Genomic DNA, 20,174 nt, shown 5'->3' with positions numbered 1-20,174 from the left:
TGAACATTCTTTCTTCCGGTATCAAGATTAGCCCAACCTTGTTGCCTTTCACAAGAGTATAAAGATTTGGTTGTGTGCCTAGGCCTGAGGTCCCCAATATGGCCCCATTTCCTGACTGTATTAACAACCATAGTGACAGCTTTATAGTACCATATAGTTATTTTGTATTGTTTAAATTGTTTTATTTTATGATGTATGCCACCCAGAGTCATTTGTTGAGATCAGTGGCTATAGAAATCAAAAATAATAAAATAAAATAAAATAATAAAGCAGCATGCGAAACAATGAATACAAATTCATCTCTACTATTTTATAAAGAAAAGATAGCTCATATCTTACACAGTGGAAAAAAATTTAGTTCCTCTAATAGTCTGTCTCTCATCTACAAATATGAAGGCAATAATTAAGGCAGTGGTTAAGGAAAATTTATTATTTTCCAGATTGACCAATAAAATTTTAATTTTTTGTTAGACAGAAAAAAACCTAAAGAAACAGGACTCTCTAAAATTCCTATTTAGTTTCCTTTGTAAGAGCCAACATTGCAGAATTAAATAAATATATTATTTACAGAATCAGCCTGAAAATAATTTTGTGCTGAAAACAGTTCAGTCTGGAGAAAAATTCAAACTGCCAATTTTGAAGTAGAACTTTTTTTTTTTTACTAAAAATACAAAGTAATATGCACATTTACAGAATTCCACAACTTGAATTTATGCTTTCAACATTTTCTTTTTCAACATCAACGTGCTGCACATTAATAAGATATATTTGAATTTGGAACAAATTTTAAAACTAAATTCTTGCATATAAAGAAACAAATAAACAAAAATTATTTCTTCAAGTATGCAGATGAACAAGCTAATTTTCCTCATGAGTCATTTACTTAACTCTTGATTGTTCAACATTTTTGGCACTCACCCTTTTTATTTTTGCTGCTGGAACAGTGCCTGACCTTACAAGTTGTTAACCTTATGGTAAAGATTTCTTTTTCAAATTTTATCACCCTTTAGGAATGTCCATATATGACATTTGGTACAAAGTGTAAACATTTATATTAATCTATTGTGTAAGATATTGTACATATCTAAGTATTGTCCATTTCAGCATTTGAATTGTAAAAAAAGTGATACAAATTATAACTTGTTATTAGCCAGATAAAATCTAAAATCCAAACAATGAAAAAGAGCAGCAGTAAAAAAGACACAGGGCTTCAAAGCGGAAGACCTTCTAGGCTTGTCATTGACCTCCAGAAGCTGAAGTACTTACTGGGTGATGTGGTGTAAGATGAAAAAGGTTTGGAGAAAGAATTGCAGGAGCAAAGAATCTCAGAAAAATAAAGCTGCTTACTGCTGTGTACCTCACATCTGGGTCATCTATAATTTTAAAACAGAATACAAATGATAATGTTGTGATTCTACTCTACAAATGATTCAGACCACCCCAAAAAGAAAAGAGTGATAGATGAAAACATCTTATTCAATCCAGCGGAAAATGTTAAGATGAACAATTGCTCGTAAAAAGATGGAGAGCTATCTGCAACTTGCTATTTAAATTCAGGTTCTCAAAATAAGAGGAAACATCTGTATATAAGAGATGCTTCTGCCCATGAAAACAAGAGTTGAATATGCCAAGAGGAATCTAAACTGAATACAGTGGCAATCAATAATTAAGAATTTTAGCCGGTAAAGTAAGAAGGGTGAGGGTAAACAATATGCTTAATGACCAATATTTGAACATCTATTCTGATCACATCTGTGGAAGTAACTGCAATTCATAATTTTCCTCTGCAGCCAAGGATGTACAGCTATCATAAGTGAATGCATATTTTAATCTCCAAAATAAAGATATTTAGCAGTCTGGATAAAAATAAGAATAGTAACAAAATACAAAACATAAAGAAAAGAACATAATCTTCCTCCTTCAACAGGAACTTAAAGACATACGGGATATTTTTCCGTTTCAGTGTGATGATGAGATGATTTCTGCATTCCCTTTATAATTTTAAAACAATCATAAAGCAATTATAGATGTATCTACTGACTTCCCACAATCTTTCAGCTGAGATAATCTTTTCTCAGCTACATTCAGTTTAGAATTTACAATACTAGTAATATCTTTTATGGCTTTTATATTATCTCAAGATTAGCCATCATCTCTTTATTAATAGCTATCAAATTGTCCAAGTGGAAGGCAATTGTTGTTAATGTTTATTTATTTGAGTCATTGATTAGCATAAGAATTAAAACTATAAAGTTTTATAAGCCTCCCATTTGAAGTGTCATCCTGACAACTAATGATCAAGTCTTCTTCTGTCATCAAAACACTCCGTAATAACATGGTTCAATACTAGCAATTAGTTACGAGCTATCAAGGTCTATCCAACCTCTGGACAAATTTATTCCTCCTTGATTAGTTCCTAGTAAAAATCCTTCCAGGGATATCTTTAATATTATTCACTTACCTTATTTGCTCACTCCCCTTTTTTACTTTCCTCAGTGCAGAGTTATTAGGATGAAAATGAGGAGAAAACCAATAGTCATCTAACAATAGTGTCATATTTATTAGAAGTTCAATGTGCTTTCTGGATTTCTTTTTCCAGACCTTTTTTCACCTTTTCTCTTTTTCATTATGGAGTCCTGGTGGCTCAGGGGTTAGATTGCAGTACTGCAGGCTAACTCTGCTCATAATCTGGAGTTTGATCTTGATGGGGCTCAAAGTTGATTCAGCCTTCCATCCTTCCAAGGTCAGTAAAATAATGATCCAGATTGTTGGGGGCAATATGCTGACATTGTAAATGGCCCAGAGAGTGCTATAAAGCACTATGGAGTGGTATATAAGTCTAAGTGCTATAGCTATTTCTATTATCATGATTACTAATTCTGAAGCTATATTTTCAATACTGTTTATGTATTTATACTTTTTCTACTGTTAATTGACTTAGGAAAATAAGATTTAAGGGAAAAAACATCCCTTATAGGGATGTGAAAACAGTGAGTGCCTTTTTAAAATTTGATCTTCACCTGATAATCAAGTATAACTACTTTAAATATGTAATAATGTTGAGCTCCTACTGTATGTATATGAATATTAATTTTGACCATGATAGTACTGTTCTGCTAATTAATTTCTGAGCTTTCAAATATAAGATAGACCCATATATTATTAAAGTTTATACAAAATATATTATCTAAATAAGGTTGTATAAACACACTACTGTAGCTTACAAGTAAGATAGAGAAAATACATGTATATACAAATGTATACACATATCAGAAACATGTAGTAAAATGGTTTCACAACTGCAATGATGATTAATTCTAAGAATGTACAAATAGATAATGTTCCAATTAGGTTAAACATGAGAGCAAAAAATGTTTTAATTCTAGATTACCTTGGAAACGTATAGCTGCTGATTCCCTCAATGAAAAAAAGATATCACACATCACTGTAGGACAACTAACCCCAGATTTTGTAATAACTGTGAAAATCCGATCTACGTACTGCCTAAGATTTTCCTAGGATGAAAATGAAGAGCATAAAACATTAATTCCAAAATAATTTCAGACCTTTAAAACATTGAACAAGATACATTTTAATTAATGTTCATATTAATGGAATTTGATTATCATACACAATGCCATTCCATTAATACCATTTTACCTTCTTATACTGGTATTTTTCAAAACACCTCTTGTAAATATTTTTACTAAAGGCTGAGGAAAATAGTGATAGACTGGTGAGTGAGTTTTTTCCAGGTTCAGTATTTAACATCATCAATTCAGACTGGGAAATATTTTTTTCTGAAAACCTTTGAAGCTATTAGAAGCCAGTGTATGCAAGCGTTTACTTCATTAAAATGACACCCATATAAGTTCTTGGTGGCCACAATTAAAAATTGCTTCATAATCCAGAAAAACATTTCTCTCATTCCATGTATCTTAGTAAGTTTTCATTTAGGGTTGTCTATATGAAAGATTAAAAAATTCAAAATGAAACAAAGTATAAGAAAAAAAAAGAGGCTTTGGTTCAGATATTTTAAAACACATTTCAGTGAGACTCCATATACTTTTGACTGAATTTATAATAGATTATAACAGAATTGGAAGAGACCTTCGAGATCTTTTAGTCCAACTCCTGTTCAGGCAGGAGAACCTGTATCATTTCAGATAAATGGTTGTCCAATCTCTTCTTAAAAACCTCCAGCATTGGAGCACCCACAATTTCTGAAGACAAGCTGTTCCACTGATTAATTGCTGTAACTAACAGGAAATTTATCCTTATTTCTAGATTGTGGGTCGCATTAGGAAATGAAGCTGTGATTTTCATCTGATGATGATGATGATGTAATAAACTTGTAAATTTAAACAGATATTTGGATTCTGGCCAAATATGGTTCAGTCACAGTGAATTCAAATTTTAAAAGTCTTTTAAAAAAATTTATGTTGTTATTTATTAAACTTGAGCACTGTCTGACTCTTAGTGATTCTACGCAGTTCACAAAATAAGAATGCAGAAAAATAAGAATAAATAACAGAACAATAAAAACAAAGCAAAAGATGGCAACTATGAGAAACATTCTATATTATTCAGACCGGGCTTCAACCACCCTAGCCAAAATCCTGGGCCAACAGCCAGGTCTTTAAGGCCCTCTGAAATACCCTTAATTCAAATTATTTTCAAAAATTTATTCACAAATATTTTTAAAACCATATCCCAATTATGATAATAATGGTATTTTCCATGAATTTTTTTCTCTGCTCAACTTATGTTGCGGTCCTCTAGTATTTCTTTATCTAACAGGAAAATTAATCAAATTGTTACTTCTTAATTTTTTATTTTGAAGTACTATAATTATATTCATTCATTCTTTCTTTCATTCAATTTATATAGCTCCCCATCTCACACATGTAATTCTAGGAAGCGCACACAATTAAAATAACAACAGCAATCAAAGCAATTAAAAACAAAACCATTGAAATAAATTTAAAAGCATAAAAAACAAAAACATGAGAGAGTGCATTCTAAACTTCCAAAGAATATCATCATATTTCCATGGATTCCCCAGGCCAATGACAAAACCAGGTTAACAGCCTTTCAGAAGATCATATAAATTTTTTCTGAAATGTTATTTGGCTATGTTATTACTTATTCTGTGTTATACCTTCATACAATTTTATTTTTAAATCTGATTCTATGCCTTTACAATGTACTGACTTTCTTACTTACAGTACATAAAACAGGAGATCTATTGCAAATCACTACTGAACTAAGACATCAGTAAGTAATTTAATTTAAAAATACTTACAAATGAGAATATTCCCATGTAGAAGTGCTTCAATATAGATGAATTTATATGAAACCCCAAAATGGATTATAGTACTGTCTACAATACACACACATATACCCTTACATGTATGGATGAATTTTGCTATTTGGATTTTGTGTGAATATTTTAGGTGCTTACATTCTAGAAGATCAACTAAGGGAAGTCTCTGGTGGGATTCCATGCCAAAAAAAATGGCCTGCCTGGCATCAAAAACTATTTTTCTCCTTTCGTTTTGTATTGAAATCTGGTAATATATGAAACAATCTTTATGAAATATGAAAAACATCTGGAAATTGGGATTAGTATCACTCTGTTGTAGACAAGAGTGGCAAATTCATATGCTGATTATATTCCTATTGAAAACAATGGCCTATTCCCATCTAGCTTACAACTGGTAACATATTTCAAGAAGTAATCATTTTTATAAGTGAAAAACTGACTTTCTCCCCTACCACTTGAAGTACCTACCCTATTATTTTCCAAATTTTCAGCATCTTTCAACTTCACAGGATCAATTTCACAAGGTTTATGGAGCTGGCAGATCTGAAAGAAATAGGAAAGAAAATATATATATTTGATATCAGTGTAGTGAATTACTTACCAGTAGGATTTGACACGTCTCAATTTTTAGATGGAATTTGTCCTACTGCAGTTGTTTTATAGAAATGAACTATCTGAAAACAATGTTCTTCCTTGGGTTCAATTTCTTATTTCTTTTTATTTTGGCAGTGACACTAATAATTTTTTCCTGGAATGAGAAGTTTACAAACCCATTGCAAATCTAATTTCCAGTACTGGCTAAAATGTAAATTCTATCCTTAACCGTGTTTAGTGACATTGCTAATGTGATGCATATGATGATTAAAGAAAATGAAATAAGGAGACAAATATTTAGGCTATAGAGAAAAAGTTCTCATTTGGAAATAAATGGTCCGCAAAAAGAAATGCAACCATAGTTTTAAACTGTTTCTCCATTGGTTTGAAATAATATTTAGTTAGTTAGTTATTCTATATATTCAAATTTATTAGCCATTCAATTCCAATGGACTCCAATGTTATCAATATAAAGGAATACTTAAGGGAAAAAATCTCATTGTTTTGAATAAGACAAAATATGACATGGTGTTGCAAACTTTAATTTTTTTAAAAAAAATAGCATAGATTATTGGCTAGCCATGACATTATCAACTCAGGAAAATGCTGAATCAACTAAAGGAAATATGTGGTTTGCTTATTTCTATCATTGGAAAAAAGACAAGACAACTGCAATATGGAGATAACAAGTATTTCCACAAATTTAAGAAAAAAAAACCCTTCTTTTTCTGGATCTAAAAATAGGCAGCTATTTACACCAATTGCTTCTTTTGTATGTAGATTGCATTCTTTTTTTAGAAACAAGGGTTTACTTCTGTAACATACTGTTTATATGTTCTTGACTTGGTACATTGTTGATGGTCAAACAACCATAACAAGATATTGCACACTCTGCTAATAAAGGTGAGCTCACCTCATCAATAATAGGCTTCAGTGTGACTTGAAGATAATGCTTCCCTGCTAGTTTCATGGTTTCATCAATGCACTTGGAGGTTAATGAATTTCCTCTAAAAATGGTGTTTGGATCTCTGAAAGCAAACATTTTTTTAATCATTTAGCCTTCTTATAATAAACTTTTAAGAAAAGAATTGCAGGACTTACAGGTATATAAGGTATATCTAGAAGCCCATTAAAAAGGACTAATCATAGTGTAAAGACCAATAATGGTTATCAGCCTCAGACTTCTGAAAGGAAGGAGGCTATCATAGTTTGCTGGGCACTAATTGCTCTTTGGCAGCCAATCAATTGGCATCTCCATAAAAAGTTTAATGTGGGTATTGCAAGGCATGTAAAAAACCTATCAGCAACAAACATTTCAGAGATTTCTGGAACATTCCATTTCTTCTCTATGTCATCCTATCTTCCTGTTCTAATGGACTTGTTTGAACTAGTACCAGACAAAATTGGAATCAAATCATATCTGGAACATTACAAAACAACTGAAGCAAACTCACTGGCATGGTCCTAAACAGAAATGGAATAATAGATTGTGCATATATTTAGCACTAATCTTTTCAACACCCATCAGAGCATTTTGCAGTGCAAAACACCTCTCCTTACAGCCCTCTCTGGCATTAAGATCTGCAGGAGAGATCTTCTTGAAATGCCCCCACTGTCACAGGCTTACTATCATATGGGAGAGTTTTCTCCTACAAAGTCTCAAGGTATAGAAGGCATTGTGCAACATGTGTGCTCTCCAGGCCCTCAGAATATAAAAAATCCATAAAGGAATAGCTCCTTTGCCAGGCTTTTAATAATTTCCTTATTTTGGTATAGGCAGTCCCCAACTTACAACTATTCATTTAGAGACCATTCAAAATTACAATGGCACTGAAAAATGTGACTTACAATTATACCTCACACTTATGAGGTTGAGTCAGCTTTCTATCCTTCCAAGGTTGGTAAAATGAGGACCCAGATTTTTGGGGGCAATATGTTGACTCTGTAAACCGCTTAGAGAGGGGGCTGTAAAGCACTGTGAAGTGGTATATAAGTCTAAGTGCTATTGCTATTATGACCGTTGCAGCATTTCCAGTCACATGAGCATGCATTTACAACAGATGCAATGTCCTGGAGTCTTGTGATCTCCATTTTCCATCTTCCCAACTGGCTTCCAACAAGCAAGGTCAATGGGGAAAACTGGATTTTCATGAGCCACATGATTCATTTAACTGCAGTGATTCATTTAACAACCTTCACAAAAATATCATAAAATTGTGATCCCAATTCTGGTTGTAAGTCTAGGATTGCCTGCATTCATTAGGTTTTTAATCAGCTGTATCATGTTTTAAAAATTTATTAGCAATTGTAAGTGCTTATTTGAATAGAAAGGCAGAGAAAATTTTAAATGAATTAATAAATAAACTAGAACAGCTGTTCTTCTGTTAAGCCTGGTCAGCAAAGCCCAGGATTGCTCTAGAAAAGCAGGTAATTCAACAGGGTAATTATTTTAGTCCAGTAGCTATCTATAAGCTGATAAGTCTATAATTCATAGCGTTAAGAATGAATCTGTAGTGAAGTAAGTGTAGAAGATAAATGAGTATCCAGGCTTCATATCTGGCTGCAAAACAAAGAAATACTCAGTTCCGCAGCTTGGTACAATCCTTCTCTACCAGATTTGCATTTTCTCCTTAATCCATGGATATTGTATCTGGTATCAGAATTTCTCCTTATAATAAACATGTGAAGCAAGTTACAAGGTATTTAATGAAACAGGACATATCCTACTATTCTTCTGTGTGCTTTCTTAGCTAAGTTTTAGGAGAAAATAGTTCCCAGGGTATCTTTAGGCTACCAGTCTCCTTGTAAAACTATTCTGTTCATTGGTGAAAATAGCATAAGATTTTAGCTATGAAGCTCTAGGGCAAAACATTGGCCCTGCTTTTTTTAAAAAAAAAACAAAACAAAAAAACAAAAACAAAACCTCATCTTTATACCATTCATCAGCCCAAATGTTCACATGATGCAATTCTGTTCCTGTCTTTATTGCCAGACTAACTTAAATCTGTATTAACCACAAACACAACTTTTTGATGCTAAAAATACTTGCTATGGAATCTTATCAAAAGTGAATTTGGAAAATCAAAGGCCCATTTGTCCTTATGCATGACCTTCCAAAAATAATTATTTGCTACTCAGTACCTCTTTTTACAATAAATGCAGTATTGTACTTACTGGGTTCTTTTTATTTCTGCATTTGCAATTGCACTAATGAAAGGCACAATTTTGCCATAGTGGAGGAAGAGTCGAACCAGAGGTATGGCTGCCTCCTGTTTTTCTCTGCAGACTTCACCCAGTACATGGGCAGTTGATGCTGAAACAGGCTAAACAGAGAAAACCAAAAACTTTTAAATGGAGGCATCCCTGAAAGAATGTTTAAATGAACTCCTGACAAATTCTTAAGAACAGTGTCCATTTACATAGAAACCTATGACACAATGTATTCTAATTATATGTGTGTATATCTATCATATTTCTTTCATTAAATGTCAGCTGTTAGTTAACCGGATTTTATGAAAGAAAACTTGTATTTGGGGCAGTTATCAATTTAAGATATGCTATCTATAACCTCATTTTCTCCTCATTTTATCACAGTTTGTGTTTGTGGGATGAAGTCTTTGCCTTGGTTGATATGCTGTATTAAGCCATAATGCACAAATAAACATTAGGTGTAAACCAAATAACTATTGCTTTTTCAATAAAGTTTGGTAAAAATAAATGTTTAATGGAATAGGTTATCCCAGTTTCTGATATTTTTTTAAATCAAAGTTGCTACAATATGTCAATATGAGGTTTACACTGCATTCTTCTGTGAAGAAAGGAAATTAATATTTCATGAGAGAAAGCTGAGAGTTAGAAGAGATTTGACAAAGGTTTAGAGATCATGGTCACTCAAAATATTACAGGAGAAACCTGGCTCATTAAGAACACAAAGGAAACGTTGACCCTTGACCACCTGAAGAAATGACCAAATCACAAGTTCATGAGAAGCTATGCAGTGCATCTTCTCAAAGAATAGCAAGAATGCTAAACAGAATAGAGAAAAGGCTATTTGGTTGTTAGATTTAAAATCTAGTTTCTGATAAAAGAAATATAACTCTCCCTAGCAGGCCGCATGTAACTTGTATGTTATGCAGGACTGCACTAAGTTAATTTTTCTCAAACTTTCTGTACTTGTCAGCCACTACATTAATGTTCAGAAAAATGTGGAGACTGCCCATTGAAAACACCTTTTCCTAATGCTTTTTCTCCAATTGGAATTATGTTTTTTGACAAATAAGTTAATGACCATAGTTGTGTTTGGATATCCTTTTCTATCCTTTTAATTTTTCTAAAAGATTTTCAGCTACCTATCATTTTTTTTTTTTACTGCAATGAAAATTTCCATGCAGGATATCAGCAGCCTATTGATGAGCTAATGGATCGCCCCGCCGCCCTGTTTAGGGTGACCCGTTCCCTACTTAATGTTCGGGAAGCTGGGGAGCCCTTATAGGGTAGAGCGGAGGAATTTGTGCAATTCTTATCAGACAAAATCGCTCGGATTCGGACAGACCTAGACTCCGATTGGGCAGGGCCTTTTGAGATGACTGGGGCAGGTCTTAGCTCAGTTTTATGGGATGAATTTGAGTCTGTGACCGCTGAGGATGTTGATAGAGCGGTGGGAGCAATGAGCGCCTCCACTTGTTTATTGGACCCGTGTCCTTCCTGGTTGGTCTCGGCTGCCAAGGAGGTGACACGAAGCTGGCTCCAGGTGTTGATCAACGCTTCGTTGAGGGAGGGGTCTTTTCCACAATCCCTGAAGGAGGCGGTTGTGAGGCCCCTGCTCAAGAAGCCTACCTTGGACCCGGCTGATTTAAATAACTTCCGTCCAGTCTCCAATCTCCCCTTTGTGGGGAAGGTTGTAGAGACAGTGGTGGCGCTCCAGCTCCGACGGTCTCTGGATGAAGCGGATTATCTAGACCCTTTTCAATCTGGCTTCAGGCCCGGCTTCAGCACAGAAACCGCTTTGGTCGCGCTGTTGGATGATCTCTGGTGGGCCCGAGACAGAGGTTATTCCTCTGTCTTGGTGCTACTTGACCTCTCAGCGGCTTTCGATACCATCGATCATGGTATCCGTTTGCGACGACTCGAAGGAGTGGGAGTGGGAGGCACCGTTTTACGGTGGTTCTCCTCCTACCTCTCTGGCCGGTCGCAATCGGTATTGGTGGGAGGGCAGAGGTCAACCCCAAGGCCCCTTGAATGCGGCGTGCCACAGGGGTCGGTCCTCTCTCCCCTCCTATTTAACATTTATATGAAGCCGCTGAGTGAGATCATCAGACAGCACGGGGTGAGGTTTCATCAGTATGCTGATGATACCCAGTTATATATCTCCTCCCCGAGCTCTCTCAGTGAAGCGGCCGATGTGATGGGCCGTTGCCTCGAAGCCGTGAGGGTCTGGATGGGGGTTAACAGACTCAGGCTCAATCCTGACAAGACCGAGTGGCTTTGGATGTTGCCTCCCAAGGATCATGTCGACTGTCCAGTGTTGACTCTTGCGGGGGAAAATATACCCCCTTCGGAGCGGGTTCGCAACTTGGGTGTCCTCCTTGATCCACAGCTGAATTTGGAACATCATTGATGGCTGTGGCTGGGAGGACCTTTGCACAAGTTCGCCTGTTGCACCAGTTGCGACCCTACCTGGACCGGGAGGCTCTCCTTACAGTCACTCACACCCTTGTCACCTCACGTTTGGACTACTGCAATGCGCTCTACATGGGGCTACCCTTGAAAAGTATTCGGAGACTACAGTTGGTCCAGAATGCAGCCGCGCAAGTGATAGTGGGTGCTCCTTGATACACCCACGTTACACCTATCCTCCGTGAGCTGCACTGGTTGCCTATTGGTCTCCGGGTCCAATTCAAGGTGTTGGTCATTACCTTTAAAGCCCTATATGGCTCAGGGCCAGGCTATTTGCGAGACCGCCTACTACCTCATAGTTCCCTACGTCCGGTTAGATCCCACAGGCTGGGCCTCCTTCAGGCCCCGTCGGCCAAGCAGTGCCATTTGGCGGGGCCGCGGAGGAGGGCCTTCTCTGTGATGGCGCCCACGCTTTGGAATCAGCTCCTCCTGGAGATTAGGACCGTTCCCACCCTGTTGGTCTTCCGTAAGCTACTTAAGACCTGGCTTTTCCGGCAGGCCTGGGGTTTATAAAACCTTACCCCTGGATGATTGTTTTTGTATTGTTGTTTTGTTATGTTTTATGTGTTTTTTATTGTTAGCCGTCCAGAGTCCTTCGGGAGTGGGGCGGCTTATAAATTTTAAAAATAAATAAATAAATAAACTATTGGAGAAAGTTGAGGAAGTGATTGTTTTCCCACAGTTTACAGTGGGAATACAGAAGCAGATAGAATACACAAAGTGAAATACTATCAGGAAACAGGAAATAGGAAGTTATCAGATGTTCCCCTTCTAGACCCTACTCAAGGAATAACTGCAGTGCAGCGATAAAATCACTAGTTTCTCATTGCTGGTACGTAGAGGAATCCAGAGATTAAAGTGGAACCACTGAAGTCTTTTTCTCTTATTCCAATGATCTTGGTCAAGACTGTTGCTTCCCACAGTCAAATTATATTGGGGACACAATCATCATAAATAAGATTATTCCCTGGACATTTGCTCCAGAGGAGGCAGAAAATTTATATTTCAGCATCTGGCTTCTAATTTGTTAATTAGTAAGGAGCCCATGTTTGCAGAAAGCTTGAGGACATCAGATGGTTTAGTGTAAAATGATAAATATTTATGAGAAGTTAAGAATGGAAAAATTACCTCAACATCTGCAGATTTTAATAAGAGGTCTCTAAGGGGGTTGTAATGCTCTGGAAGAAAGACATGGTCTTCTGTGTAAACCACATTTAACCGCAAAGAACCTAGGTCATCAGGTTTCAATGTTTTGTTGCCATTAACTCTGGGCTGCAGGAAATACCTAACAAAGGAGAGAAACATAAAACAGCTTCTAAAACTATATATAGATTGTATTGCATAAGCCTTTCTTCCCAGTATTATGAAAGAGTCTATAAATCTTTCTTCATATCTTTTCATTTTTAGGTGGCTAAACATATTGTGGTTGTGATGACATGTATTTCTACATAAAACTGGATTGGGTAGGTAAAAGAAGGATTTTTTTTTTTTTTAAAAAAAACCAGGTAAGAAATCAATTATGTCAAGGAACATTTTTTTCTGAAACAACTTATAAAGAAATACAAATAAAGAGTAAAATGGTTTAATAAAATAGAGTACCAAGCTTCATAACAGCTGGACTGTCGAAGAAATTTGAGTGGCAACCTCAACTCTCCCAGAAATTCATCTCCAAACTTCAAGTTGCTTGCATTCCAAAGATCAACTCTGTAACAGAGTAAAAGATAGAATGAGGGACAGAAGAACAAACTTTTTCTTCCTCTTTAATACTTTCATTTCCATCCCTCCAAAAAAAAATACAAACCAAAAATCAACTAATTAACCAACTAACCAACTCCAAGTCAAAAGAGGATGTTTTTTAAAGCACAAGCTGAAGCAAACAAAAGAGTACTGCTATGTTAACTGATAACTCATTTTAAGCTGACACAGTAAAAAGACTTGAAACTGTTTTTCTATCAACCAAGAAGATCGTTAAAGAAATAATAATCTGATTTCAGCATGTGATAAACATATAGAAATGGATTCATGTAATCCCTGTTCACAACACAATGTTTTGGCTATGTATTTGTTCCCATTTCCTCCTGCTGTTTAAATCTACATGTTTAGGTTGTAGGATCATAATTTTTGTAGCAATGAGTTCATATTAAATTGATGCAACACACTAGTGAGCTTTGAAAGGAGGGCCATCCTGCTTTCAAAGTATCCAAATTTAGCCCTGCTCAACTGATAATCTTGAAGCAGGTCTAGTATTACTTGCACCAAGCCTATAGCAGGGTTAGGTTTAGAGTTAGACAAACCTTTTGAGCTACCACCATCTTTGCTGTAACATAAAACTCACCAGTCCTATTCTATGCAAAAAAGAAAATAAAGCGCCAGTGCCCTCTGTCCATATTTTTCTGTACATGGTGTTTGCTCAAATCTGATTGTTTGAAAAAAATTTTTAAGAGCTTGCCATGAATTAAAGGAACTTTCATTTAAAAAAAAACCTTTTAAAAAGGCACTGAAATCCTTATGAAATTTGTTCTCAGCCCCTTCGTCATCATTTTTCTGTTGTATTTGAAAGTTCACTTTCTATAAATTGCTATGGCAAAATTATACTGTCAGTAATCAGGCAACTTCCCCAATAGCTCTGATTGAGGTTAAATATTATAAGAGGGAATGGATTAGATGTGGTAAGTTCTAAATGCGTACAGGAAAAGAGAATAATTACTGGCATCAGGAGATGGAAGGTGGTATATAAGAAGCAATCTTCAAAATACCAATTCTGAATTATTTCAAATAAACTGGAACAGAGCCAGAAACAAATTCAACTCCACCAACAGACAGTACTATAAAAACAGAGGGGAAACAGTTTCAAAGTGGAACAAACTACCGGTGTAGAAAGGCCCCAACTGTCCAAGGAGGAAAAGCAAAGGTAGCAAGTAGAAAGGCACCGCTACTTCCACTCATTGCTGATTTTACCAATAATGCAGGACAAACAAAAAGGAGAATATCTTTAAAAGATCTTAATAGATACAAGATCTTACCTTGTATATTACACTATCAACAACTTAAAATCAGTATAAAGATGGTCTTGTGGTTTTTACTACAATTCAGCAATAATTTAAAGTTACAGCAGTGCTGAAGGAGAGGAACTTAACAACTGGTCCTTGGAATTCTGGCCTTCACTGTCCCTGCAGTCATGTGATCACGATCCATGTGCTTAGTGTCCAGTTTATGAATAAGTCTCAAAAAGTCATGATGTCTTCTCATAAGCAATGTCAGTGGGGAAGCTGTCAGGGAGTCGGAAGTTGCTCTGGTTCCCATGACTTTTTTTAATCCATCCATACTCCATAGTGCGGCCTGCAGCACCCCTGTCCACCCTCCTGCACTACTTGTTGGCCTGCTTGCCTGGGGCTCCCGCCTCTTCCTACTTAATGATCTGTGAAATCCAGTCCCAATTGTACAGACATTTTAAAGAAAATTGTATTCTCAGGTTAACTCTGGAAGCTCACTGAACTCTTATTTTGGAAAGTGTGTATGATTTTGCATCTCAGAACTCTGTAACATTAAGAATTCGTTGCTGAGTTCCATTTCTCTCCCCTCCCACCCTTTCCCTTCTGAGAGCACTTCTACATTCCTTGGCTCTCCAACATCACTAATGAGGGAACACGTGGCCCAGAGTTGTTTTCAAACTGGCACAGAATTACAAGCTACCATGACGTCAAAATTATGACATGACAGTATCATATCAATAAAGTTATTGTGTACTTGAGTCATGATATTTAAGTCATTTATTATTATTTACCATGTGGATGCCCATGGTGCTGAGCCTTTCAGAAAATGCTACTAGCTCATTTTTCAAGGAAGAGGTACTTCATTTGCACACTGGGGATAATGGGAGTCAGCCCATCAAACCTTAAGTCTCTTGAGTTCAGGAAGGTTGGTGTATTCATTCCACCATTTCTTTAGCTTTTATACGCTCTTATTTCTAACAGCCTTGCATGTCACTTGATTTGACTTACATCAACATCATTTGGGAACTAGGATATGAATACTTTTTAAAAATCATTTCTGAACCTGCTCATTATGAACATTGCTGAAAATGATTTGGTGCAGTTTTAAGAAACTTGGTAGAAAAGAAAAAAGTGTTTTCCTCTTTGCTTTTATTCCTTCTTTCAAACCCAAATATTTTTCTTGATAGATAAAAAATAAGGGGGAGTGGAGAAAGAAATCAGCTTTCAGTGTCAAAAGAATGTTTATGGTTGGTTAAAGAGCACTCAGATTTTAAAAAAGATGTATAAAGAATTTTACCTGATTTCCATCTTGTCAACTTCATCAGCATCTTCAATTTCAAAGTGAGATTTCTTGCTATAGCTGCTTGGCCTAGTAATCTAGTGCAAATATTTTTTTAAAAAAAAGATCTTATGAAAAACCTATTAAACACTTTATATATGGAACTTCAGTGCAATTGCACATTATATTTGATTTAGTTTCATAAATATAATTGTATTAAACTCCAACTTCTTTAGATAATGCTTTTATAAGCATACATATTTAGTTGCATCACATTTTGTACTGCAAATTACCTATAACTGTTTTAATAAAGATATATGCAAACCATTGAAATAGTCTGTATTTGTATACCACTGACTCATTTAAAATACTAAAAGGATCATTCCTATGCTTGGCAAATAAGATTATTAGACTTATATTTGATATTATTCACTTGCAAAATACTGCAGTATTTTTCAGAGTTTTATAATATTACAGAAAAAAATCAATTTCACTTAACAAAGAAAAATAGAGTTAATTTTATTTAGAAATGAAACAAAAACAAATTAAATGTTATTGCAGAGTATTATGCAATATCAGCAAATTAATTACAATTTTATTAGCTTTTATATAGCCATAATTCAAATGTGTTATTCTATTATACTCCGTTTGTGTACCAAATATATTGGTCATTCACGCCATTATTCTGAGACAACTTTTAATGATGAAGTAAAACAGAACATGACAATGTAAAATGTATGGTTCATGCCTGGTCGATCCATTCCATTTCTCTCTTGTTTTTAATAGGTAACATTGCAGGCAGGACTCAGCAGGGTGATTTACAGAGGAGATCTTAATTGGAATATTCCTTCCCCTCTAACTAATAATCTGTGCTCATTGGTGTTTTCTTAAGTCCAATGTGTGTGATGTACCTTTCTGTCTGTCTTAGGACTAGTATTTGAAGACAGCAATGGGTATGACAGAGTATGAATGCCACCCCTCCACATATTTATCAATTTTGCAGAATTCTTTCATTCACCTTAACAATCATGGAGGTAGGACTGATATAGCTCCATGAACATCTACTTGTATTACAAATCCTGCTCTTCTATGTTAAATCCTATACTCCAAATCCTTTTTTATGTTAAATCAAAAATGACATATTTTCAAGTGGCCTGAGGTCAAAATTCTGAAGAACAATGGCAAGAGATATGAGCAGGAATCAAGGAAGCAGGCAAGCAAAGCACCTAAGTTATTTGAAGGTAAAACAAATATTTCTCTTACACATTGGGTAGCATAATGACTGAGAATTCATTACAAGCAATTCCTGCTTCCTTTCCCCCCAAAGATTTATGATTCATGGCTACATGAAATCTGGACCTATGGGAGTATGATTAAAATATCCTAGGGAATATACATCAAATCAACTGATACTGTTTGTTAAAACAATAAGGTCTTTTTATCTGATATGACAATCTCTCTCATGAACTCGATCAATTACAAATACTTGAAGTTAAATCTTAACTTGCAAATACTTTATTAAAATTACAAATACTTAAGTTAAAAAACAAGTAATTAATATCCAAATGAGAACAGGAGGAAATAAAAGGGAAAATCAATCAAAATTAGCGATTAGAAAGAAATTCAAAAACAAAGTCTTCTAGTGAAGTCATTCCTCCAAATTTTAGTTTCATTTTTAAGAACAAAGCAAGCTTTCTTGATTTTCCCCACTTCCTCTTATCTATTTCCCTAGAATTTTATAAGTTACAAAGGAAGGAAGGAAAACAATGTTGGTAAATATATAACATTGTTTTCCACAATTAAAACTACATTTTATTTCCCTGGTGGCTAGCTTTATAACAAATAAATACACCAAGCATTCATATTGGCAATGGCAACTTCAAGTACATGTGGACACTTTTGTGCAGAAAGCAAAAGACCTGTCTATAAACAGATACTGTGGAGGAGTGCTGCTTCACCTGCCAATGTCCTCTATATTCTAGCATAATATAGGAAAGTGGAACTTGCAAGAAAAGTGTTTGCCAATAGTAGAGGAATGCCCTCGGACTGGATATTTCTCAATTTCCCAGAGCTCCCAGTAAAAATTTCTTTTTTATTTTCTAGAAAGTCTGGGAAAGACACAGACCCTTTGGAATCAAAATAACTTAGCTTCATCTACTACTAATTTATTATTATCCTCGCTATTCAGATAATAGGGCAATATGTTGTATTTCTATGTCCAAGGGAAAACCGCTATCGGTCTGACAATACTCCAGACAAATTGTAGAATTGAAGGCAGGAAACCAACTGCCCTAAGCAACAACTGAAAGGCTTAGATACAAGATGAAGTGAAGGGAGGAAATAAAGAAAGGGAAAAATTTAGTCTGGCATCCTTCACAGTAAAATACCCTGACGGCTCAGTTTTACAGGCTGTCTTTAAAAGGCTTGGCTTTATTGTTTTGGAGAAATGATGACAGAACTGAAGTCAGATGATGGGGCTTATGTTGATGTTTAATTAGCCCCCTGAGAAATCTGGCTCAGTCCTGCAGGAAGTAAAAGGCCAAAGAAGTTCCAGTTTGAGACGCATCCCTCCTTCTGCAATTCTTCTCCTATATGGCAGATGGCAGTTTAAGAAAAATAAATAAATAAGAACTCACATTATAATGACCATGGCTTAGGTTAATCTGGGATTATGAGTCATTTTGAACTCATCGTTTTGTGGGCATATCTAAAATGTAATAACCTTTAGAAGTGATTGCAGGAAGGCTAGAAACATTTATTCAATACAGTTACAGACTGGCTAGTATAATACATGAATATAATATTCTACAATGGAACATACATATGTAGTCTGTGAAACAAAATGGGGTGAACATGTCCCCAAGACACCTTGTCTCACAGCCTTAAAAGTTGAGGAAGGAGAAGCAACTCCACCTCAGCATAATTTATATAAATATCATTTGCCCCTGAAAACTGGTGTTGGATAAATTTTGCCGGACATATCTAACCTTTCCCATCTGAATCCAGATATTATTTTTTAAAATTTATCCTTGCTGTAATATTTCAGTGCAGATAGTCCTTGACTTAAGGACATTCTTTCAGTGACATGACAGTGATAAATGGTCTTACCACCCATGCCTAAAGTTACAGCTGTTGCAACGCCCGCATGGTCATATGATCAAAATTTGGAAGGTTGGCAGCCCACCTATACTTACAACTGCTGTAACTACCACCACCCACCTATTTTCCCCCATCTATGTAATTTTAACCCCTGCCATCCTGCAGTCCATGCCCCAGTTCACCTTCATTGTCTTCTTGCTCCTTTTGCTGATAAGGTATGCTGTCCTGGCTGCTATCTAGGGCTGGCTTTGTGCTGTGAAAAACAGGGGAAAGGACTGCTTTCAGCCTGTTTTTCCCCTTTTTTTGCAGCACAAAGCCAGCCCAATAAGGTCCAGGAGTGTGGGGAAAAGGGTGTTTTGGCCCATTCTGGCCTCTTTAAGTTAATAAAGCTGGGGCTTGGCAAGCAGCCCCAGAGTTATGTACTGTTTGCCATCCTGCAAGACAAGGTACAGAGTGGTCAGAAGGGCAAAGATGGGGGTGAGGTAGTGGGTGGGGGTAACTGGAGGCAGCCCTTATCTTGCGGAGGTTCAGGGCCAGGAGGGATCAAGGTTAGAATGGATTTGGATTTGGGTACATCCTTGGTTAAATGACTGTTAAAATTCATTTAATGATAACATGGGGATTACCAGAATTGCAGTCACTAAGCAATGCAGTAATGTGATGTCTCGCTTTATGATCACATTCTAGTCCTAAATTGAGAATTACCTGTACTTCAAGGATGGAAAAGCAAAAGGATAATGGAAAATAGTATTCAGACAGATTAAAAAGCAATCAAATATAACAGGTGTATGTGTACATGTGAATATATGCACCCAGATTTTAATGCTTTTGAATACTTGAAACATTTATATGTTCCTAAGAATTTGTAACAATACCCTGCCTGCTAAATCAATCATACCATTCAGCTAAAGTCATGACAATTAAGCTCTATGAGGAAATAAAGAACTGTAGATTGTATTTTGCCTAAATGTGTTTTTCACATTTATTTTGGAGATAAATTGAAAAAAAATATTGATTTTCTGAAAATCTCCACTTTTGACTATATTCAGTACATGAAAGTTGGTTATGATTTCCAGAAATGTCACCTTCTTTCCTTTAACCTCGAATATGCTTTAAGATGCTTTTCAAACACTTTAGAAGCAGCTGCATATGTAAAACATGGGAGGGGATCAGTTTACCTTTACTGAAATTATCTATAAATCTTTCA

General features: G+C 35.7%; 1 protein-coding gene across 2 annotated transcripts in view; it reads right to left on the bottom strand.

Moving 5' to 3' along the window:
- Positions 1 to 20,174, bottom strand: part of RASA3 (RAS p21 protein activator 3) — a 148,775-nt gene that overhangs the window by 13,082 nt on the left and 115,519 nt on the right. For both annotated transcript variants that reach the window (XM_039349133.1, XM_039349134.1), the window contains 8 exons: positions 15,887 to 15,966; positions 13,196 to 13,300; positions 12,725 to 12,881; positions 9,095 to 9,243; positions 6,834 to 6,948; positions 5,795 to 5,869; positions 3,392 to 3,515; positions 1,267 to 1,373 (listed from right to left, as the gene is read on the bottom strand). In XM_039349133.1, the coding sequence (XP_039205067.1) occupies positions 1,267 to 1,373; positions 3,392 to 3,515; positions 5,795 to 5,869; positions 6,834 to 6,948; positions 9,095 to 9,243; positions 12,725 to 12,881; positions 13,196 to 13,300; positions 15,887 to 15,966 (912 nt within the window). The remainder of the gene's footprint in view (positions 1 to 1,266; positions 1,374 to 3,391; positions 3,516 to 5,794; positions 5,870 to 6,833; positions 6,949 to 9,094; positions 9,244 to 12,724; positions 12,882 to 13,195; positions 13,301 to 15,886; positions 15,967 to 20,174) is intronic.

The sequence above is a fragment of the Crotalus tigris genome, unplaced genomic scaffold, assembly GCF_016545835.1.
Source record: "Crotalus tigris isolate CLP2741 ecotype Arizona unplaced genomic scaffold, ASM1654583v1 scf7180000018227.753833, whole genome shotgun sequence".
In the NCBI taxonomy this organism is placed as follows: Eukaryota; Metazoa; Chordata; class Lepidosauria; order Squamata; family Viperidae; genus Crotalus; species Crotalus tigris.
This window is presented reverse-complemented; position numbering and strand designations above follow the sequence as displayed.